Source organism: Sarcophilus harrisii, chromosome 5 (genome assembly GCF_902635505.1).
Source record: "Sarcophilus harrisii chromosome 5, mSarHar1.11, whole genome shotgun sequence".
Classification (NCBI taxonomy): Eukaryota; Metazoa; Chordata; class Mammalia; order Dasyuromorphia; family Dasyuridae; genus Sarcophilus; species Sarcophilus harrisii.
In genome coordinates this window covers 26,775,148-26,800,053 of record NC_045430.1, presented here as the reverse complement: position 1 = coordinate 26,800,053, position 24,906 = coordinate 26,775,148, and the positions used below count along the sequence as shown (strand labels likewise).

The following is a 24,906-nucleotide window of genomic DNA, read 5'->3' as shown; positions in this document are numbered from 1 at the left end:
TCTGCAACTTTCCCTGCCCCACAAACTATCTTCTTGTAAAATAGATTATTTTTTAAAAAATTCAGCACCCTTCATCTAACCCCAATGATATTTACCCAAGTCTCCTCATCTCTGTATTGAAGAAGGGGAAGAGTTACATTTTCTCCATTCTTCCCTGGGGCCAAACTTGGTTAATATAATTATATAAGATTCAATTTCATTGCTTTTTCCCTTTTTCTTGGTTATTCTTTGCTGTAGTCGTTTTCTAGACTGCCTTCCTGGTCCTTCTTTCTTGCTATATTAGTTGACATGTGTTTGCCTGCTACTCTGAATTCTTCATATTTGTCTTTTCCCAAGAGTACTATTATTTCATTACATTCATAGATATTTTCTTTTGTGTATTGTTTTAACCAGACTGGTATTTCATTTGCACTCTCTAGAACATTAACTGGGGACCCATAAGACAAGCCAGAACACTGGGGAGCAATTAAATTGTAGGAAAAATTGTCCCCATGATTTTCAATGAACTGAGTTCCTTTATTCTTTATCTATAGAGTTTTTAAATGTCTTCCCTTAGGAGGGAAATAAGTGGAGGAGATGGCATTTGTTTTTGATTGCTGAGGAGGAAGAGAAGGGTTGGGAATAGTTAGATGTGAATGACACGGTCAAATTGATTTTCTCTGTTAACTCTTTGTATTAATTTTTAAAGGAATAAGTGTGTCTAGTAGAAATAGTCTTTATATTAAAAAAATCCCACCAGTCACATATCCATGCACAAATCCCTTCACTTTCTGTGTTCTTCACAAAAAGCTGTTTGCTTGGGTCAGCTAGATGATACAATAGATAAGTTTAACTTCATCAAAATTAATAAATTAAGGTGTCTTTCATCCTGGAATGAATCTGTCAAACTTTAGGGATGAAGTTTAAAAAACTCGAGTTCAAATTTGACCTCAGCCATGTAATAGCTGTGTGATCCTGGGCAAGTCACTTAACCCCCCCCCCCCCCATGGCTTTTGAAAAATAAAATAAAGAAAAATTATTTTTAAAAAGCTATTTGCTTTCTGACTGGGGAGTTTACGACAGAATTATCCAATCTAGTTAATGAATACAGCTGTTCTGCATAAGATCAGGTTACAGTAAAGAAGAGGGAGCCATGATTCCCATTTCTTTCTCTTTCTGCAAAATAAGGCATCTCTTTCCTCTCAACTCTGTTTGGTTTTCTCTGAGGCAGAGATTGAGGTCCTTCCCACACAGATTGCCACCCGGGGAACCGTAACGGCAAACAGTGAGGGCTGGCCAGGAGCCAGAACCATGTTCAAAAGCCCAACTGGAGACTCCCTAGGGAGCAGGCCCTGAAAACTGGCACACACAGTATACAACTCTTAATTTGCTCTTAATTTGGGTCCCAAGTTCTTAGAAGGCGATAAATTTGCATAAAACAAAAGGATGGCTTTTTTTGGGCATCCTACCTCTCCCACTTCACAAACATTCCAAATTATCTTGTTAGTCTTGGGCTGATTTGAGCAAGACATCTGGGGGGAAAATTTTTATTGTCTTCTTAATTTACCCAGATGGAGAAACTGCGGCCCCGGTGGGTTCAGGGCCTTTTCCTTCTGACTCCAAGCAGGAATTTGGCATAAAACACAAATCTTCCAATTTCCAGCCAAGTACTCGGTCCGTACCTTCTGCTCTCTCTTGAGGGATCTGCTAAATCTGAAGATTGAGGTGAGGGCACTGTGGGAACTCAGTTATGGCAGTCTGCAGATGTCTGATGCTCTTCCTACCTCTGGGTCATGAGCCTTGCTGAAGCTTATTGGATTTAAACTATTTTTTGTGTGAAATCTTTTCTGAGCTCAATTTTTAATTTAAGATAATTTGCAGCTTCTCTCTGCTCACTTCATGATGACTGATTCCATTTTTTCCTCCCAAGTTGTTGGGTAATGAATTTCAAATCTCATAATTTGTTTCCTAAGTATTTGTTCCTACCCCACCCACACCCAATGAACTCAGATGCAAATCATTTATTTGAAAAAAACAGAAAAAAAACTTATTTGAGAAAACAAACTTCTCCCTGTCTCTCACCATCTAAGCCAGTATTCATAGGAGAAAAAGGGAAATTAGAAAAATCACTAATTAATTTTTATACATTAAAAAAACAGCTTCCTTGTTGGGAACAAAGAAATTAAATGAGGCAGTGGAAAGAACAGTAGCTTGGGAATTAAGAAGTAAAAGTTCTAGTCTTGAAAGTCTACAATTAACTAATTAGCTAAGCGTCCTCAGATGAATCATGTGAGCTTTCTGAGCCTCAGTTTTATCCATAAATCCATAAGGACTGACCACTAGATTATAGATCTTGGAGGCCATGAAGTCTAAACTCCTCATTCATTAGGAAATTGAAACTCACAGATGTTAAATTTTTTTTCCAAGATCATCCAGGGAATAAGCATCAAAGGAAGGTTTTCTTGGAAATGACCCTGGAATGGCTTTCTATTTCTTTTCTCTAGATCATTTGACAGATGAGAAAACTGAGCCAAATAGGGTTAAGTGACTTGCCCAGGGACAACACAGCTAGTAAGTGTCCGAAGTCAAATTTGAACTCGGGTCCAAATACTTGGATGTGAAAGAATTCTGAAAGACATCAATGTGCTACCAGGAAAAAATGCCCACATTTAAGCTCTGTCTTGATTACAAGTTTAATGGACATTAATAAATGAAGCTGTTCTCATATTCCACACATAGGCTTGGATTTCATAAGTCTTGTATTTCATATAGGAGGGTCAAACTAAGTTAACACTTCTATAACAGAATCTCCATGACTTAAAGTAATAATTAGAATTTTGAATAATCAACTAATAAACAGCTATGAAATATCATACCATGTATCAGGCACTGTGCTAGACCTGAAACAAGGCTTTTACTTTTTTTTGAGGGGAATTGGAGGTGAGATTTAAAGGGCATAAGGAATCTAGCTCTGTAACCCTGCATAGGCCTTTTCTGCAACTCAATCTTAGAGAATTGTCTAGGTTAAATGAGTGTCATAGGGAGTTTTCCTGACTCTGAGATCATGTCTCTATTCTCTCTGCCATGCTGCCTCCCATGATAAAATATATAACAAATATAATTCCTATTTCTATATCTTTTTAAAGGCAAAGTGTTTTCCTCAATCCAACTTCAGGAATTAGGGAGTGCAAGGACAATTTATTTATAGTTTATATTTTATTATTATTTTGAATATTTTAAAGATGAGAAAACCGAGACTCAGCAGGAGTAAAGTAACATGTCTACTGTTACACAGCTTAGTTATGTGTTGGGACTGGAGTTTAGTTACCACAGATACTCCTTATACATTGAGTCCAGAAAAGCACCAAGCCCTAAAAGATAAAGAGCTAGCTTTAAGGTGAGGAAGATCTGGGTTCAAATTCTTCCACTGATAATGACTATGTGACCCTAGGCATATAAGTCACTTCTCTTAGTCTAGAGGTTATCAAACAAGGATCTAGCAACTTTCCTGAATGTGGTCAGAACCAGATTAAAACTTCATTGGGAAATATTCAACAACAACAAAAAACACAACAGAATGTAGATAATGCTAATTTATGGATTTCTAAGTTGATATGTATGTGTGGTTAACTCTGACAACACTAACTTGGCTCCTTGAGATGATAAATTGCAAAGCAAAGGTTGATTTGAATTGTAAAGGGGAAATTTTGTCATCTGGGAGTTTCCAATCAGTAATGAAATCTGAGGTCCAGCCTCTCTCTACCTCCTGCACTGGGAATTGAATCCTTTTTCATCTCTGCCATTTGGAATCTTTATCTTCATACAGGGTTCAAGTACCTTATATTATACCTGGCACATATAATGGGTGTTTAATAAGTGCTCAATGAGTTGAATTGAATAGTGAGGCATCCATTTTAATGCAGGCAGTATGAATGCATTGAAGACATTATACTGGTTTCACTGTATTGTTGTTCATTCACTATTAAATATTTCTGATACAATGGTTGACTTTAGATAAGGAAAACATCTAACTTTTTAGCTTCTATAGTCATGATAATAATTTACTTTCATAAAGTAAGTCATAGATTCTGTGCATCATGCCATTTGAGCTTCACAATTCTCTAAGGGAGATTATACAATGATTATCATCTCCATATTACAGATAAGGAAACTGGTTCAAATAGACCAGGCATACTCTTCATGCAGAACTACCTAATAAAAGCTCATTGAATTACAGAATAATAGAACATCAGAGCTAGAAGGACTGCAGAGATAATTGAGTGCAAATTTGTTTTTTTTTTTTAAACGAGGAAAATGATCAAATGAAATTGAAAATCTTTTATACCAACAAAATCAATGCAACTAAGCTAGGAAGAAAAGCTGTTAACTGAAAAAATAGTCAACAAATAGTTCTCACAATAATTATTACCCACCATGTGGAAATTTGCTTCAGTTTGCTAAAAATGAAAGAAATTCAAATCATTTCACATCCGGAAAATTGGCAAAGATGACAAAAGATGGGAATAATCGATGTTAGAGAGGTTGTGGGAAGACAGCCATAGAGATAGAATTGATACACTATAGATGATGAATGGTCCAACTACTCTGGAAAGCAATTTGGAATTGGGCTGAAATGAAATGCTCCGATCCTTTGTTCAAGATATTTTACTGCTAGCCATAGAACCAAGGAAGTCAAAGATAGAAAGGACCTATATGCACCAAAATATTCATAGCAATACTTTTGGTAGAAGCAAAGAACTGGAAATGATGAAGTAAGTGGTCAACAAAGGTAAAGCTAATTATAATTACAAGATTATAGATTTAAAGCTGTAAGGAACTTCAGAAGCCATCTTTACAGATGAGGAATCTGATGGGAGGGGAAATGAAGAGACTTGTTAAAAATCACAGCAGGGGCAGAATTTGAACAGAGATCCTCTGAGTATAAATCCAGTGTGTTCCTCATTATATTGAGGCAATGCACTTAAAGGCAGAGTAAGAATGGAAAGGATACTGTTGGCAATATTGCTTTTCAAGAGAGATGGTATGCAGGGGTCCTCAAACTACGTCCCATGGGGCCAGATGCGACAGTTGAGGACGATTATCCCCCTCACCGAGGGCTATGAAGTTTCTTTATTTAAAGGCCCACAAAACAAAGTTTTTGTTTTTACTATATAGTCCAGCCCTCCAACAGTCTGAGGGACAGTGAACTGGCCCCCTATTTAAAAAGTTTGAGGACCCCTGGTATAGAGAATAGCTGAGAGTGAATTGTTTAAGTTACACTGATCTGAGGAAAGCAAGCACAGAGTTCTTTCTCACCATACCCTAATGCCTATTTCTCTCTCTTTAAACTTTTCTTTGTATTATACAATGATGGAATACTCTGTGGAGAATTTAGGATATGGCGCTCTTTTTGATTTAGCTTCTACATGGAATCAGGTAGGTAGCACAGAAAGTAGAACACTGGACTTGAATCCAGGAAAAACTAAGTTCAAATTCACCACAGATGCTCACTAGCTTTGTGATCCCAGACAAGTCCGCTTTTCTCAGCCTCAATTTTTTAATCTACAAAATAGGGATTTTAATAATACCTACATCCCAAGGTGAGGATAAAATGAGATAATATATGCAAAGTACTTTGCAAGTCCCCATAAATTTAGCTATGATTATGGTGATCACTCCTTGACTTATCAGCACATTATTGGACATTTATGCTTTCCAGGCAGCAGAGTTCAGCAACACCTTTCACTTTTCTGCAAAGGATTAGGATGACAGGATCTAGATGCAGAATGAATCTCAAAGACTGGATAATCCTGAATCCCTTACACTTGATTTTGCACATTTTATTCATGAATAATGCAATCATCAGAAAAGTTCCGTGATTTGACCAAAGTTGCCCAGAAGACAAATTGCCCAGAAGACAAAAAGCCTGGATTCACACACAGACTCTCTGGCTCTTCTGATTTATAGAGAGATTTCTTGTTAAAGACTGGCACATGGTCTTAAGTTTTTCATTTATGGATAGGACTGAGATAATCCTGAAGGAAGAAGATGGCCTGGTGCAGTAGAAAAACAATTAAACTTGGAAGTCATAAGACTTGGGTTCAGATCCCACCTCAGATACTGACTGTATAAGTATAGAAAAACCAGAACTTCTCAGGGCCTTAGTTTTCAAATAATAAGCATAAATAATATGATATAATAATTTATGATATGATAATAATAAAGTTAGCATTTATATGGTGCCTTAAGGCTTACAAATAATTACTTTGCTTATGTTATCTCATCTGATCCTCATGACAATCCTGGGAGATTAAGAGAGTAAGAGAGACTGAGTGACTTGTCCAGGATAAATTGATTGGTTATTGTTATTGTTATTCTTCCTTTGCAGTTCTAGAACTCAGGTGGACTAATGGCATTAACTTACTGAGAATGTCAAAATGGGGCTAGTTTTTGAGTCAGGAAAACCTGGGTTCAAGAATTGCCCCTAACACATACTAATTGGGTGCTGATGGGACTGGAGATATGTGAAATATAGTAGTGAGGAAAATTTCTATTATACCAAACTGAAAAGTTTTTGTACAAACAAAATTAATGCAGACAAGATTAGAAGGGAAGCAATAAACTGGGAAAATATTTTTACGGTCAAAGGTTCTGATAAAGGCCTCATTTCCAAAATATATAGAGAATTAACTCTAATTTATAAAAAAATCAAGCCATTCTCCAATTGAAAAATGGTCAAAGGATATGAACAGACAATTCTCAGATGAAGAAATTGAAACTATTTCTAGTCATATGAAAAGATGCTCCAAATCATTATTAATCAGAGAAATGCAAATTAAGACAACTCTAAGATACCACTACACACCTGTCAGATTGGCTAAGATGACAGGAAAAATAATGATGATTGTTGGAGGGATGCAGGAAAACTGGGACATTGATGCATTGTTGGTGGAGTTGTGAACGAATCCAACCATTTTGGAGAGTAGTTTGGAACTATGCTCAAAAGTTATCAAACTGTGCATACCCTTTGATCCAGCAGTGTTACTACTGGGATTATATCCCAAAGAGATTATAAAGAAGGGAAAGGGACCTGTATGTGCACGAATGTTTGTGGCAGCCCTTTTGTAGTGGCTAAAAACTGAAACTGAATGGATGTCCATCAGTTGGAGAATGGCTGAATAAATTGTGGTATATGAATATTATGGAATATTACTGTTCTGTAAGAAATGACCAACAGGATGATTTCAGAAAGGCCTGGAGAGACTTACACGAACTGATGCTGAGTGAAATGAGCAGGACCAGGAGATCATTATATACTTCAACAACAATACTATATGATGACCAGTTCTGATGGACCGGGCCATCCTCAGCAACGAGATCAACCAAATCATTTCCAATGGAGCAGTAATGAACTGAACCAGCTATGCCCAGAAAAAGAACTCTGGGAGATGACTAAAACCATTACATTGAATTCCTAATCCCTATATTTATGCCCACCTGCATTTTTGATTTCCTTCACAAGCTAATTGTACAATATTTCAGAGTGTGATTCTTTTGTACAGCAAAATAACGTTTTGTCATGTATACTTACTGTGTATCTAATTTATATTTTAATATATTTAACATCTACTGGTCATCCTGCCATCTAGGGAGGGTGGGGGGTAAGAGGTGAAAAATTGGAACAAGAGGTTTGGCAATTGTTAATGCTGTAAAGTTACCCATGTATATATCCTGTAAATAAAAGGCTATTAAATAAAAAAAAAAAAGAAATATAGTAGTGAGAGCACACAGGGTCCAGATTCTGCATCTGATATTTACCATATAACTGAAAAGTCCACTTAATTTCTGTAGGTCTCAGTTTCCTCATTTGTAAAAACAAGAGGGTTGCACTCTGAGGTCTCTTCTAGCTCTAAATCTAGAAGTCTAAATTAACTTCACTTCCCTGTGCCTCAGTTTTTTGATCTGTAAAATGAGAGTTGGAAAAATGATTTTCAAGGCCCCTTCTAGCTCTACATCTGGGATGTGTCATTAATTGAATGGCTTGTGAACACTTAGGAAGGAAGTGATGATCACTAAAGTCCAGCAAAAACTGGTTATATTAGGCCAACTGTATTTCTTTACCTTTTTAAAAACATGGTTATAGCAGTTATTAGTTAGCCAACCAGCTAGCATTTATTTAGCACTGTACTAAATCCTGGGAATTCAAAGAAAGGCAAAACCCAATTCTTAGTCTCCAGAAGCTCGCAGTATAAGCATAATGCTTGGCACATAGTAGGTGCTTTTTTTTTTTTGACTTGACCTGATCAATCAGGGGAATATACTATAGTCATAGAATTCCAGTATTTCAGCAATGTTTCTGAAAAATAATCTCCTACAAAAGAGAGATGGATTGTAGCTATGTGAGTGCCTAATTGCTAGAAGAACCAAATCTAGAGTCTTCACTGTTGATGGCCTGTCTACCAGGAGGAAGGTCTCTTATGGAGTGCATCTAGGATCTGTCCTTAGTCCTGAACCTTTTAGCATTTTTATCAGCGACTTAGAAAAAGACATATATGATACTCTTATCAAATTCTCAGATGATACAAAACTACTGGGAATAGCTAGCTGACAAATAAGAGAGAGAATCCAGAGGGAGTCTGAGGTGATAGAATTATGGGCTGACTTTAATAAGATAAAATTTAATAAGGATATAGCTATATATAGCTATATCCATATAATCCTATATTTGGGTTAAAAAAATAAACTATATAGGTAAGGATGGAGGCAGAGAAAGATGTGTGACTAGAATTTTTGTAAGCTATAAACTCAATATGAACCTATTGTGGCATGGAACCCAAAGAAGTTAGCTTAATTTTAAGCTACCTTAAGAAGGGTATCATTATCTGATTTTTTTTTGTGCAGCAAGATAACTGTACAAATATGTATACATATATTGAATTTAACATATATTTGAACATATTTAACATGTATTAGATTACCTGCTATCTAGGGGAGGGAGTGGGGAGAAGGGGGAGAAAATTTAGAACACAAAATTTTGCAAGGGTCAGTGTTGAAAAATTACCCATGCATATGCTTTGTAAATAAAAAGCTTTAATAAAAAAGAAACAAAAAAAGAAGGGTATCATAACTGGAATGATGAAGGGGAGAGAGTACCATTTTATTCTGTCCTGGTCAGATTACATCTGGAACTCCTGGTGTGGAAACTCCGTTCACCAATGCCAAAGTATAAGTCACCTGTATTTCATGGTTTTATTATTGTTCTTACTATTCCTCTGCAGTTTTAGAACTCAGATGGACTAATGGCATTAATTTACCTGGGGCTCTCAGAGGTGATCCATATGGGATCACTCAAACAATATGTGTCAGAAGCATGACTTGAATTTGGGTCTTCCTGACTCCCTGGTCTCTATCCAGTACACCACACTGCCTGCTCATTATATAATTATAAACTGGTATAATTCCAAAATCAAAAACATACCGGCATTCCCCATTCTTGGCTGCACGATCCAAGATCTTTAACTGCTTTAGAGAAGGGAATGCATTGGAATCATCAAGTTCTGGATTTGTATAATTTGAACTTGATGGTATAATCAGCCAATAAAACTATGCTTAGCTTTAAGCAAGTGAAATTTTGCCTGTACCATTATAGGTAAAAGCATCTCGCTTTGCCAGGAGAGGCTCCAAGATGATGCCATCTGAGATGCAGGGCAGTGCTGGCTCAGGAGCTTTGTGCATGAGTCATATCCTCTTGCTATCAATGAAAGGGAAGGAGCCCTGGTACATGCTATACAGAATATAGCTTCCCTATATACCCAAAATTTTTGATGGTGTGCAGCCCCATTAAGCTATTATTAATTTTCTGAGCCTTTCTTGACTGGTTTTCAGTAGGATGAGTATTGAAGTTCTTTTGCCCATCTTCTAGCCTGCAAAATTAAGTAGAATGGGGGATAGGGACTTACCCTGTGGTTTTTCTAGCATAGGGATTTTATAGATGAGACCCTTACCAATGCAGACTGGCACCTTCTCTGTTACTAAGAGCCCTGAGAGCTTCAGTGACTTGCCTAGTGCCATAGTCCACAATCCAGCTCTTTCTGACTTCACAAGTACTTCTCTATCTGCTTAATTTCTACTTGAATCTTGAATTTTATTTAAAATCTGATCAATCAAATGCTGAGTCAGAAAGACTTGCCCCTAACTCTTACATGAGGATCCACAGGCACCTAAAACCTTTCCCTTTCAGATATTCTTATCCCCATTTTACAGTTGGGGAATAAGGCTCAGAAAGATTATGAGATTTCACTTAATCTTATCTGTAAAATGGAGATAAGAATATCTGGAGTCTACTGTGCTTTATAGGGTTCCTGTGAGGTTGAAATGAATGGCTTTATTTGGGAAAAAAGGTTTTGTAAATCTTCAAAGTGACATCATTGTGAACTATGGAAAATTTTACTGTTAGTGTCCATTCAGTGGATCTGCTTCTATGTTGAAACTATCATCCAAAAAAAAAAAAAGTATATATAAATGAATGGCTATATAGTTGCATGTATAAAGCTCTTTATTTAGTGACATTCTCTCTGACAAAGAAGGTTTAAAAATTGTGCCTTTTTCTTCTCAGAAGTATTGGTCAAGTGGGTTAGCATTGGTGTTTAATCCAGTATGGTATAAAAGATAATATGTGATGATGGAGCTCATGATTAATCATTCTTTAAGTGGCTATCATATATGAGGCACTGGGGATACAAAGATAAAACTAAAACAGGTCCTGCCCTTAAGAAACTTACATTCACTTGGGAGAAAACATCCTGTAACTATAGAAGAGACAAAATATTTGCAGTAATATTCAAATATATATATGAATAGATACCAAAAATGCAGAGTAATCAATAAACACATTTTTGTGGAAGAGAAATACTAATAGCTGGGGGAAAGATGGATGCCTCAGGAAAGATCACATCATTTTACAAATGAGGACCTCAGACTCAAGAGTCTCCAAGACCTCTTTTAGTTCTAAATTTGGATTCTTATAGTCTTATGATCCTTTTTAAGAAGCAAAGGAAGGAAAGAAGGGGAATCTTTGTAAGACAAAACTATTTAACAAAAACCCAAAATAAAGTGAATGTCTAGTTAGAGAGAAGGATTCATGGGCTGTGGTAGAAAACAAAGGATTATGAAAAAGGTTTAAAATTTGGATAGTTTACCTTTGTAGGTCCCTTTTCTCATCTATAAAAAGACTGGGCTATTTGATTTCTCCCGATCCTCCCAGATCTTTGCTTATAATTCAGAAGTAATCTTTGATATCATTAGCATGGGGAACTCCTGGTATGGGAATTCTCTCTGTCCTCTTCAGATTATAACCCCATCAATGGCATAGTATATTAAAGGGTTATAATGTTAGATCCAGAAGGGATTTCAGAAGCCATCTAGTTTAATCCCTTTACAAATGAAAAAACTGATTAAGTGACTTGGCTAAGGCCATACAGCTAGGAAGTGATAGAAATGGGATTTGAATTTCACTAGAACATCCTTCTATTGCACTATAGTGTAAGATCTAGGACATAAAGAATATATAAAAATAAATTGGATAATTTTTTTTAAGGGGTTGGAGGAGTGATGAAGAACTGGTAGGTGACAGGGACTACAAAAGGATGTAGGAAGTAAAGAACTTTGTATAACCTGGATGTCCCCAAAATTTTATTCAAATTTAATCTTTTATTTATTCTATCTAATCGATTCAAATATAAAATAGCACTAAGATTTTGGGATGCCCCCCATTAGGTGATTGGCCTATAATCACCCAGCTAGGAAGCATCGGGGTAGGAATTGAACTCGGGTGTCCTTGATTCACTATGGCCATGATAGTTATGTGTTGCACTGGAAATCTGCCCTTAGCCTTGTGTCTACTGACTTATAAAGTGGCGTCAGGCACTGTTCTTAATTTACTGCTGCACCAGCATCACATACCTTATTTGTCGCATCGATAAATTTGACTCCTTTATAAGAGACTGAAAGAATAATTGTTGGGACTTTCTTCATCTGCTCTGTAGATTTCTGAAAATAAAATTAGAAAGCTGTGAGAACAGGACATATTGCATGGCAACTGAAGCACATAATTTTTCCTTTTGAAAGATAGAAATGAACTAAACTTGTATTACATTACTCTCTCTTTCTCTCTCCCCTCTCTCTCTCTCTCTCTCTCTCTCTCTCTCTCTCTCTCTCTCTCTCTCTCATACACATATGTATCCCCCTACAAAATACCCTCTAATTTACATGTTTGTCTCTCTTTTCTTGGGTTCTGACTATGCACTATGTCTTGCACTTTAAAAGCTTAAAAAAAGCTTCTATTGCCAATCCATGGAAATAATTTTCTTTTCTGGCACTAAAGGAAATAAGGGAATTCTGTTCTTCTCTGCATTCATAGAGTTTCTGCTCCTATGATTACTGAAACCACCTATGGTTCACCCTAGGGCAGGAGTTCTTAACCTGGATCTCCTACAGCCATTCTTTTCATATACTGTTTTTAAATTAAATACATAGAATTATGAAGGAAACTAATTATCTAGTGATCAAAATATAAAAAAATCCCTCCAAATTCAAGATTAAGAACACCTCATAAAGGGAAATTCAGGCTTTAAAAAGAATATAATGAGTACATAATATCCTTTAGCCCTATGTTCTTCATGCAACACATATAGTGGTTTCTTATTTAAGTTAATAGATCAAACCTTGAGGAATCTGTATAAAGTTCTGCCAGTTAGAAAAGTTTTGTATAAATTCATTAAAAGGATGCATTTGCTATCTTTGCTTTTCTGCATTTGGTTGTAAGGTTTTTATGGCATAATAAATGGCCAAGGTGCTACTTGGCCAACTGAGATACAACTGAGATAAAGGTATACTTCTTTCTATTCTTATTCAATTTTCTTCAGAGATTTATCATATCTAACTTTTCTAAAATTCTTCCCATCTCCTTAACTTCTTTTTTGTTTATTTTATAGTTAGATTTGCCTAGTTCTGAGAGAGGAAAATTGAGATTCCCACTAGAATTAGTTATTTTATTTCCTCTGGTAACTCATTTACCTTATGTAAATTCCTAACATTGAACTATGTCTATTTGCTGAGGTCCAGCCTGATTAAATGTGATCAAATGAGGTTCATCAGAAGTAGACTGGCCACTTAAGGATGAATTCTTTACCCACGATAATCCGGGAATACTCATTCTCCATTACTCTAAAACAATGACTTTCTGAATTTTTCTTGAACTGGGCCAATCTTTCCCCCTCCCAAAATAAGCATTTTCAACAGAATCTTAGTGGGTCTACCAGCCATCCCATAATCCCTTGGATCAATGAGAAAGTCTTGTAATCAGTAACAAGTAAAAATGAAAATGCATAAGCCCTTGCTTGAATTCCTTTATCATTTAGACCTGTTCATTTTCTTAGATTAAATTCTTATGAGCAATGTCCTTTTTCCCCTTCCTTAAATCAATGTACTTGAAACCATAGCACCTTTGTGCTTAGCCTTGGTAATCAGTTTTTTAGCTCTGCATAAAATTGATCAAGTACTTTTGCTTTTTGGCTTCAGTGTTGTGTGTGTCTATGATTTTTCTCTCTACATATACATATGTGTGTGTATATATATATATATATATATATGAATCTGTATATAAATATGTGAACATGCATTTATATTCCTCTGGATCAGGGCTTCTAAAATTTTTTCCACTTGTGATCACTTTTCACCCAGGAAATTTTTATGCAACCCTGATTATATAGATATATAAAACAGGTATACAAGCCAAGCATTTACTGATTAAAAAAAACCATAATTTGATCTTCATATTTAGTTAGATGACTCCATATAGCGTTTAAGAAGCTTTGTTCCAGATGCATTATTTATTATTGTTCCCAAATTATCTTTTTAAACATAATTTTCCCCATCAACACCCTCTCCCTCTATAATATTACATTAAACATCAAAGTTGACCTACCTGACAGTTGGCCTGATGGATTTTCCAAGTAAAACAGGTAGGAAAACAAGGAAGAAAACACATGAAAAGGTAAGAGAAAAATTCTTAGCAGTTCACTAAAAGCTGAATCAATTTGCTTAAGATAGTCACTATTTTAGGCAAGTCACTTAACCTCTTGGGCCTCAGTTTCTTGATTTGATAAACAAGAGGCTTAGACTAGGGACCTTAGAATAGTGTACATACATGGGAAGCACTTAAAAATTATCCCTCTGTCAGTCTGTCTACTTATTTATCTTTAAGATTCCTAAGAATTCTGGACCGAGATCCCTAAATAATGTTGCAAAATGGGAAAACCTATTGATATGTTCCAAGATCTGGTCCAAAGCCCTCTCATTTTAAAAACTGCTGTGGATTTTTACCAACCTGGTTTCTTGTCTCCTCTCTGTTTACTCATCTTTACTCCATTTGCACGGCTGTCCCACTACTGACATGCTGGAGCCTTCTGTTCTGAGCTCCTAGCACCCAGCTCACTACCTTATGTAGGCCAACTTTTTGGCTCCTTTTCATGTGAAATTTCATGAGGGAAAAATACCTAGCCTTTCTTCCTGGCTGTCTGCTGCCATTGCCCAAGCTTATTTCTAAAAACTCTAAAATGGGATGAGGAATTGAAGAAGGTCCTTTCAGACACAGCTTGAATCCAAACCTGCTCAATTCAATAATGATTATGCAATTGAATCTTTCACCTAAGCCATTTCACTATGATTTAGACAATTTTTTTCTCATTCTTCAGACATAATGTCTTTTAGTCAGCCATTCGTTTTTGTCCTTTAGCAAACATGTATAGCCTTCCACATAAAGAAAACTAATTACTCAAATGTTAAGCTTCCATTGTTCTATTTAGAGTTTATTAGATAATCTACACTGGATTGATAAAAAGTAGCCGTTTTCTTTCTGCTTTGAAATGGCATTTGCAATGATTCCATTTGTCATTTTTCTTTTGTGATAGTTGCTACCTCCATTTTTTGTGGGGACATGGAATTGTGATTTCATTTATTTGGAAACTCTGAGTGTGGAAACTCCCTTTACCCATGAAAATTAGAAATTCACTTTTTACTATTTACTATTTTCTATTTTTTTATTCTATATTACTATTTACAATTGTGGGGGATTTCAGAAGTTATCTAATCTAGCCCATTCATTTTTACAGATGAAGAAACTGAGGTACAGAGAAATTAAGTGGCTTGTCCAAAGTTGCTCTATAACTCATAATCATAAAGAGTCTCCCGAGACACTGGAAAATTACTAGAAGAATGAATATAAATCAAAGGGAGGACCAGAACGCAGAAGGCAGCTTGGTATGGTGGAAAAGGACCTAGGTTTGAATCATGGCTCTCCTACTTAATTATGTGATTGGGGAAAAATTATTTTACCTTTCCAATTTCAATTTCTTCACCTGTAGAAGGAAGGAATTGGACCAGATGGCCTGTAAGTTCCATAATTCTGTGATTTCTCCCAGCTCTAAATCTATGATCTTAAATCCTGAGGTCATGGAAAGAGACCTAGCTTTCACTTCAGAGGATCAGGCTTTAGATTCTGCCTTCGATACTTAGCACTTGTAAGATCTTGGATAAGTCACAACTTTCCTAGGCAATTTTCACTTTCCTTATTTATTAATTGAGGGGGGTTGATCAAAATGGCATTGACCTCTTTCAGTTCCAAATCTATAATGCTGTGATCCATCCTGACTCTAGATCTGCATCTTAAATTCTTCTTTCTGAAATCTCTGCTATCTACATTTCCATCTGCCACATACATCTCTGTTAAAAAGAGAAAACAAAATCAGTAGCCTACTAGATCATTAGAGGATCATCACTTAGAATGGCAAAGTTTTTTCCCTTAATGCATTACTTTTGCCATCCTTTCCAATGCTTCTCACCCTTCCTGCTCTTCCCCAACCAAAGTAGAAACAGCACAAGCTGAATTAACATTACCACCAGAAGTAATAATAGTAATAATAACAATCACAATAATGCTAGGACATGCTAATTTATTTGGAATTAACATTTTGGCAGACAATGACCCATGCAGCACACATTTTATCCAGTCTGTGGCAAATTTTTGTCTCTCAAAGGGGAAAAACATAAGAGATTATAGAAATTAGGTGGAATTTCACAAGGTGATCTTCTAGTCCATCCTTTCTTTTTGTAGGAGCTTGTATAAACCTTCTCTTGCAGTGGGAGCATGAAGCAACATATAATGAAAGGAATAGCATCACAATGCCAATTTCTTATCCATTTTTTCATAGAAGTTTAAGAAAACTACATTGGTCCTATTGCAAACTACAATGTTTACCATCTTTCATAGGGCTGAATGTTAGAGAAAAACAGAATTTTATAGTTCCTCAGAGGTCAGTTAGTTGAACTCATTTTTGGGAAAAAGAAAGAATCTTGGCTATCACTTAACCAACAAATGACCATTCAGAATCTAATTGGAAACTTCTAGGACAGGGTAGCCCCATAGCTCCTGTCTATTTTTGTTCAGCTCTAATTGTTAGGAAGTTCTGCCTCTTTTTAACTTGCCTACATTGCTGCTGTACTCAGTGGCCAAACAGAATGAATATAATTCTTCTGCCATGAGCCAGCCCTTCAGGTACTTGAAAACAGTTATTCTGTCCCTCCTGAATTCAGACTAAACACGGCAACTTCCTTCAACTAATCTTGTCCTGGGGCTTCTTCTCTTTTCTTCCTCTACACACTCTCACTTTGTGATTTCATCAGTTCCCATGGGTTTAATTATCATCTCTATGCTGATGACTGCCAGATCTATATATACAGCCTTAATCTCTGCTAAGCACGAGCCCCATATCACCAACTGTCTCTTGGACATCTCAGATGAAATATTCCATAAACATTTTAAACTCAATAGGGGGAAAGCAGTTTTTGCTCCCCTTCTCAAATTCATCTTCTTCTGAACTTCTCGTACTATCAAGGACACCTCCATCCTTTTAGTCTCTCAGATTTGCAACTTCAGTATCACCCTTGATTTCTTACCTGTTTAGTTGTCAGATCTCATCCTTCCTACCTTCCCAGCCTCTCAGTGACTCCCAAAGCCAGCATCCTCATTCAGGACTATTTCCTCTTATGTGTGGGACTAGCCTCTCAATAGTTCTCCCCTTAAGACTCCCCTCACTCCAATCCATCCTTCACTTAGCTACTAAAGCACTGTTGTTTAGGTGAAGGTCTCATTGATTTTTACACCCCTTTATTCTAAAACCTTAAGAAGCTTTTTACTCCCTTTAAGAGCCAACAAAAACTCTGTTTGGATTCTAAAACTCTTCCCAATTCGGCCCCACCTGGTTTTCCCACTACCCCCCGCAGTCTTTTCCTTCCTGCCTTTATTAAAAACTGATCTTTCTGCCATTTATCAAACAGCATCTCATGTTTGTACTGGCTACCCTCCACACTTATAATGAATCCCCTCTTGACCTCTGCTTCAGGGAATTTTTCACCTCCTTCGAAATATAGCTCAAATATCACTTTGTACACAAAGCATGACCGCTCTCTAACACCTGTTCTTCCCTCTTTAAACTACTTTGTGTGTATTTTAAATGATTTATTATGTATATATGTATGAGATATGCAAATGTATTCATATCTATACTAAATATGTGAATATGTACTATTCTAAATTATTTTTGTTTATTCTGTATATATTATACACAAATAAATGTATTCTAAATTAATGTGAACATATCTGTTTTAATTTACTCTGAATTTATTCAGCATGTTACGTTTACACATATATGTATATATGACATATACATATATGCATTCTAGATTAGCTTGTATTTATTGTGTGTGTGTGTATATATGGCATATACACATAGATATATTTTAAACTACCTTATATTAATTTTCTGTGTATGTTGTTTTTTTTTTGTTGTTGAGGCAATTGAAGCTAAGTGACTTGCCCAGAGTCACACAGCTAGGAAGTATTAAGCATCTGAGGCTGGATTTGAACTCGGGGCCAGTGCTCTATCCACTGCACCATCTAGTTTACCCTGTCTGCGTATATTTGACATATATATGTCTAAAATAACTTGTATTTATTCTGCATAAATATCAGTGTCCCCAAAGTGAATACCACAACTTTAAAACTTAATAAAAAAATTCATTAAGACTTACATATGTAGAATATGTAAATTTGTATACATATAATATGTATATAAATATACACATATATACTTGGTAGTTTAGAGTACACACATAGAGTACATACAAGACCTATAAGACAGCTGAGGGAGTTAGAAAGGCCTCATATTTGGAGGTGTGAAGAAAGGCTTTGAATAAAAAGTGGGTACTTGGATTGTTTTTAAAATGTAACATAGAAACACACACATAGCATACAAGTGGAGAATATAAGCTCTTTAACAACAAGGTCTATTTCATTTTGTCTTTCTATCTCCAGTGTCAGGTACACAGTAAACACTCAATAAATGCTTGCTGGCTAAGAATATTCTTGACTCTCCTTGCCCTTTTCTGAACACTTATCATTTTATGCATAAGCTTCTTAACCAGAGATGGCCAGAACTGAACTCTGCACTGACTGCAGATGTCATCTGACCAATGGGATGGTCACCTTATTTCAAGGAGTGAGTATAGTTCCAAGATTGCATTAGCTTTTAATGCTGCCATACTGTACTATTATTATTATATATTAAAATTAATGAATATATGTTATATAATATATTATCTATAATATATAATATAATAAATATATAAATTATATAACAAATATATAAATACAAATTAATAAATTGGGCTCAGAATCCACTGGAACCCTCAGATTTTTCTGGACAAACTAGTATATTCTTTCTACTTCCCAAGCTCCAATTCTAAACAAACCCAGACATAGTAACTTCTCTGGTTGATGTCTCCAAAGTAGGCTCTGTACACTTCAAACTGGAAGTATGCACGTTTTCCTTGGTAGCATAAAGGTACTTATGCCCTTTTAATGGACCATGAATGAAGATGGGGAAGAATGTGGTATTAAACCTAATTTATCATCTGATCATCAAACAATCACCAAAAACTGGGGCCCAAATTCTATTCCTGACATTACTTTATCCTTTGATTATGAATTTTGACTGATGTTGTACATTGTGGGAAAAGTCCTGGTTATTGGATCCAGAGCTTCTAGGGTCACATCTTGGGCAAGTCATTTAATTTCTTTTGGATTCAGTTTCCTTATCTGTAAAAGACTCAGGCTCCCAATGCTTCTTCCATCTGTACACTGGAACCTTGATAGGTTATTTATTTTAATTTCCATTTTGACACCATGCTTGAGCCTGAGGGCAGGTGCATGTTCACTGTAAGCCCAAGAGTGAACCAGCCCTGGTTCTGGAGAAGATGGCAATCAGAGCGGCAAGAAAAATCTTTCCAGCAGCCGTACTCTGTTCCATTTTAGGATTTTATAGTTATCAGAATATGACAACAGATTCATTTCAATCATGCATGTGCTGATTACTGTTGCTCCTTCCCATTTCCCTCTCACCTCTGCAATCACTGCTTCCCCTCCCCATTTTTAGGGGATGAAAGCACCTGTTTTGAACATGTCAGCTTCTCCAGTGCAATCCTGCCAAAACATCCTCTCTGGTTGGTGGGGGCCCATTAATTTACTCAACCTCGCAGCATTAGCTCATTGAGTCTTTGAACAATTAGAACTCCATATGCTGATTTTTGTAATGAGTCTTATTTACTTTTTTATGATCAAGAGCTCATGTCTCCTAGCCTATTTTCCCCTATAGGGAAAGTGATGCTCAAAGGTCCTTCCTCCTTTTATTGGGTGCGGTTTATAGTTCCTCTCTGAGATATAAAAGAAAGCAGTGATCTTTCTAGAATTCCTAATGATCAATGCAAACGTAATTCAATAAATATCTATTAAAGCCCCCACTATGTGCAAGGGACTGGGGATACAAGGACAAAGATGAAAGTTACTGTCTTCAAGTAGTTTGTTACTTTGGAGGGACATGACACATACACAAATGTGTATATACAGTTTGGGCAAGTACATACAAAGTGATAGAGAAAACTTAACAAAGGGGGTGGAGGATCATATAACAGGTGGCAGAATTGCTATGAAGGAAGGGGGGGATTATCCTGATTATTTAGACCTAAAGTCTCACCTTCCTGAGTTCAAAGCTGCTCTCAGACATATACTAGTTGTGTGATCCTGGGCAAGTCACTTAACCCTATTTATCTTAGTTTTTTCTTTTATAAAATGGGCTGGAGAAGGAAATGTAAACCACTCTAATAATTATCTCCAAGAAAACCCCAAATGAGATAACAAAGAATTGGCTGACTGAAATGACCAAACAAAAACAATGTGAATATGTGATTTTTTTTTAGTCAATAAGTAGCTGCAAGGATCCTTATTTATAGTTTAGAGCCATCATTTCTTGAGTTTGACATCAAGGATTTAATCCAATTCCTCATCTTATATGCGTGAAAACTGAGAATAAAAGTAATTGCTTAAGATCATATAGCAGTAGAAAGAAGAGCCTTCCCTAGAGAGATTTACAGAAGAATCCAGAGGGGGGCACTTTATTCTTATGAAATAAAAATAATTTCTCATGGTTTTTCTTGCTATCTTTGCAAACACACTATGTGAGCCATGCTGTAAGTAGCTTAAAGAAATTCCCGAGTTGATTCTTCATTTCTAAGACATTAGGAAATACTCCAATCATGAAATACTGTGGGGAATTTGTAATTTGCTTGTTGTCCTAGCCAGGGACCCTGGGCATCCCTGTAATAGGAAAGCAGTAATGTTAGTAGGGAGTTTACAACCAGGGTGATTTGGATTTTGATGTTTCATTTAACCTCTGTAAAAACATGTTTCCTGACAAAGAAGCCATTTGTGTCCCATAATCAGTACAGGGAGAAAATTGGTTTAACTACATACAGGCAGGGAATGTGACATTTCCTTTCTTTGGCAACCCAGCAATGATTTCCAACAGAATCTGTCTAGTTCAGTGACTAAATACCTGATGACCAGTGTGTTTCTCCTTTGTGTATCTTTGGCTTGTTTTAATTGCACTGAATGTGGCCCTTTTTACTTAAGACTTACAGTGCTTGGCAAATGATATTAATTCCCAAGTAAAGTTTGATTTATTTAAGTGTGTGTGTGTGTGTGTGTGTGTGTGTGTGTGTGTGTAAACTACACACTTAAGTTGGGATAATGATATTAAATGTGCAAGTACAACTCTTCATACTTAAAAATACTGTCCTAAAACTTATAAAATGCCCAATAATTGATTAGCTATTCAATTGAGGTCCCCCTTTGTTCTTTTTTTAATGGCAAATGTTCAAAATGTGCTGATATGTATGATTTTCCTTTGATGGCTATGTAAGGTTTCCCAAATTTCTTTCAGGCTCTCACTTATTACCCAGTCTGGACCCTATCTTCTTCCCTGCCATCTTCTTGTAGGCCATTTTCCATGTCTAAAAACTACTAATTTCTTATTCAAATCCATCTCTTCTAGGCTTGCCTCTGGGAGCACTTCCTTCATGAAATCTCTAATCCTCCTAACTCCAATCTCCCCTCACCACTTGAGAGTATTATAGACTTACATTTTTAATAAGTGATTGATGACATTATCATTTATTTGACAACCTAATGTTCCATTACACTAATAAACCCCCGCTCATGCAGCCATTTTATTGGAATTGTATGGAATCATTATTCTATATAAGGCTGTTTTCAGTTCTTTTCAATTGTCAACAGCCCTGCTATAAATATTCTTGAACACTTATGCTTTTGTTTTTCCTTTATGGTAACAGTCAGAGGATATTACCAATGATGGGATGGTTGGGTCATTCATTTATTTGTTCAATAAACATTTATTAAGAATCTATTGTGTTCAGAGTAAATGTGAGCTGTTCTTTGGAGAGAGATATATTGGTTGTTAGGAGACACGGCAACTAAAGGAATCACTGACTATAATCCTTTGAGTAAGATCGTGAACCATTGGGTTTTATACTTTTCCATGCATCCTGATGTTTCAGACTCCTGCCATTATTCCCTAAGGACTCTTGATCTTCAGTATTTTCCCTAAAGCTAACCCCTCCCTTACTTGCTGTAGGTAGCTAGGTGGTGCAGTGGATACCTGAGTTCAAATTTGGCCTTAGATACTTACTACCTATGTGACCCTAAGCAAGTCACTTAACCCTGCTTGCCTCCATTGCTTCATCTGTAAAATGAGCCAGAGAAGGTAAAAAACAAAACAAACAAAAAAAAAGCCCTACAGTTTCTTTGCCAAGAAAACTATAAATGAGTTCATAAAGAATTGCACAGGCTTGAAACAACTTAACAACAATGGTACTTTACCCAGTTAGACTGAGTTAGAAAGGGTATGATTAATCCTAGAATTTCAGAATTGCAAGGAATCTCAGTGGCCATCATGCTTAACCCATACCCTTCAAAAAGGTTGCTATTTTTACAAAATGGTTTGACACATTGCCATCTAACCTTTGATGGAAGAGCTCCCAAGAAAAAGGACTTAACTCCTGGGGAAGTCAATTCCACTTTTGAATAGGTTTAATTGCTGAGAAATTATTTCTGATTACATCAAGCCTCAATTTGCTTTTGGGAAATTTTATCAGGTACTTCTAGGTCCGTTCTCTGAGGCCAAATTCTATTTCTGCAGCCTTTCAACTTCTTAAGATTGCAGCCCTTAAGTCTTCTCAAAGGTCCAAATCCCTAGATCTTTCTGTTGATCCTTACTTGCCATGGGCTGGTATCCCATCACCATTCCATTTATCTCTCCATCCTTCCTAGAATGTAATTGCCGGGGAATGAACATTGTATTCTAGATGTGATCAGACCAGGGCAGAGGTGGAACTATTCCTTCTTTATTCTTGGAGGGTGTCTCTCTTAATGCAGCCTAAAATCACATGAGTTTTTTGGCTGTCATATATTGTTGACTCACTTAAGCTTGCAGTACAGACAGAAAAAAAGGCTAGTGGGACTGAGGGAATAGTATGTAAGCCTGTAAAATGTGGCATTTTCTAGGCTTTCCAAAAAAAGAAAATACCTAACAATTTATAAATTCGCCAGCAACACATGGACACATGTGTCTCAACAATCCTGTCAAAGAGGAATTGAATAAACAACTGTTTTGGAGGGTTAGTCTGTAAACTAGAAACACTTGGGGGTTCAAATACCAAATGTGATTGGTTGTGTGGTCCTGGGCAAGTCACTAAATTGCTCAGTGATCTAGATACTTTTCTAGCTTTGACTAAGAGTTGCAAAATAGGTACTCAATCTGTATTGGTAGAGAAAGTTTCCTTATTTGGGAATTATTACTTAAAGTATTAATTTAATTTTTTTTCCCTGAGGCAATTGGGGTTAAGTGACTTGCCCAGGGTCAAAAAGCCAGGAAGTGTTAAGTGTGTGAGGTCAGATTTGAACTCCTGACTTCAGGGCTGGTGTTCTATCTACTGCCCCACCTAGCTGTCCCTAATTTAAATTTAAATGTTCTTAGTTATCAAATTGAAACAATTTCCAAGTAATTGCCTCTAATAGGTGTATTCTCTTTTGTAAATTGTCTATTCATTTTTTGATATTTGTTCAATAAGAATTGGATATTGTTCTTCAATATCTATGTAGTTCCTCACTATCTGTAAAATTTAAATTGTTGTTTCTTACCTGTGCTGCCAAAGATTTCCTATTCTATTATTTTTCCTGTAATTTCCTTGAAGATAGGAACTGTTTTACTTTGGTCATTTCATCCCTACCACTTATAAAGCTAAACACATAGTAGATATCTAATAAATCTTGATTGATATTTTCACAACATTTTATTGTGCAGAAAAATCTTTAAGGATAATTCAATCCATTTACTTTATAACCTAGTTTTTCATTCTATGTGATTCAAATATTTTTATTAATTAAATTTACATAAAACAGTGCATTATTCCTTTAATTTGATACAATTTTTAAAAACCAATGTAGCTGTTAGTTGCTAAACAATACGAACTCAACATAATACAATGGGAAACTTGCCACCTACTCCCTTAATTCATCATATTTAATTTGCTAAAATTAAAATTCTATATATTATATATCTTTATACAAAATAATAGCTAATAGCTATTTGTCAGGCATAAAAAACAAAAGACTTTTAAACTGCAATCATCTGAAGAAAGTATTTCACATTCATTTACTTTTTGGATTACTCTATTTTCTAAACTTCCTTCTTCCTCCCTTCAAACTGATTATAGTTTCTTTTATTTGTTTAGTAGAAAAAAATCATCTCTACAATTGAAAATCTTTAATTTGTTTTTGAACTTCTTATATTTTGACTCTTACATAGCTAGAATTATTTTATTTCCTGGTTGAAGGTGGGGCTATCCTAGTAACATGTGTTTCTTCAATAACATTTATTTAACAATGACTTCTTTCACAATTTTGTATTTTCTAGAGGTTTTTTCAATGGTTTGGTTTCTTATTTATTTATTTATTTTTTTTACATTACTCCTTTTATTGATAAGGTCTTTGCTCTACTTTGTGGGTCTAGTTCTCCATTTAGTTTTTGTTTAACATCAGATTGTTTTGACAAGAACTGATTTATGATGTATTCTGAAGTCTAGGGCAAAGTCTACCTTTTTTTGTCTTAATTCCAAATAAATTCTCCAAATTCTTGCATATTAATTTTTCTTTTTTATCCAAAGAGACTTTTATAAAAAACTGTAAATTGTTATATAGTTTTGAAAAGTAATACATATTAAGTTTTGGTTTCATTGATATTCCCTTCTGCTTTTTTTTTTACTTTGCATTGCAAATACATTTTATTGATGCTTTTCCCATGTTTATTACTAATACCTAACAAATATGCATAGGCCAGCAAAAGCAAATCAATATAATGACTATGTCTGAGTATGTGTTTCATTATGAATCTATAATTC

At 35.8% G+C, this 24,906-nt stretch overlaps 1 protein-coding gene across 14 annotated transcripts in view; it reads right to left on the bottom strand.

Moving 5' to 3' along the window:
• Window positions 1-24,906, bottom strand: part of ANKS1B (ankyrin repeat and sterile alpha motif domain containing 1B) — a 1,348,113-nt gene that overhangs the window by 44,238 nt on the left and 1,278,969 nt on the right. For all 14 annotated transcript variants that reach the window (XM_031941007.1, XM_031941002.1, XM_031941004.1 and 11 more), the window contains 2 exons: window positions 13,964-13,975; window positions 11,941-12,027 (listed from right to left, as the gene is read on the bottom strand). In XM_031941007.1, the coding sequence (XP_031796867.1) occupies window positions 11,941-12,027; window positions 13,964-13,975 (99 nt within the window). The remainder of the gene's footprint in view (window positions 1-11,940; window positions 12,028-13,963; window positions 13,976-24,906) is intronic.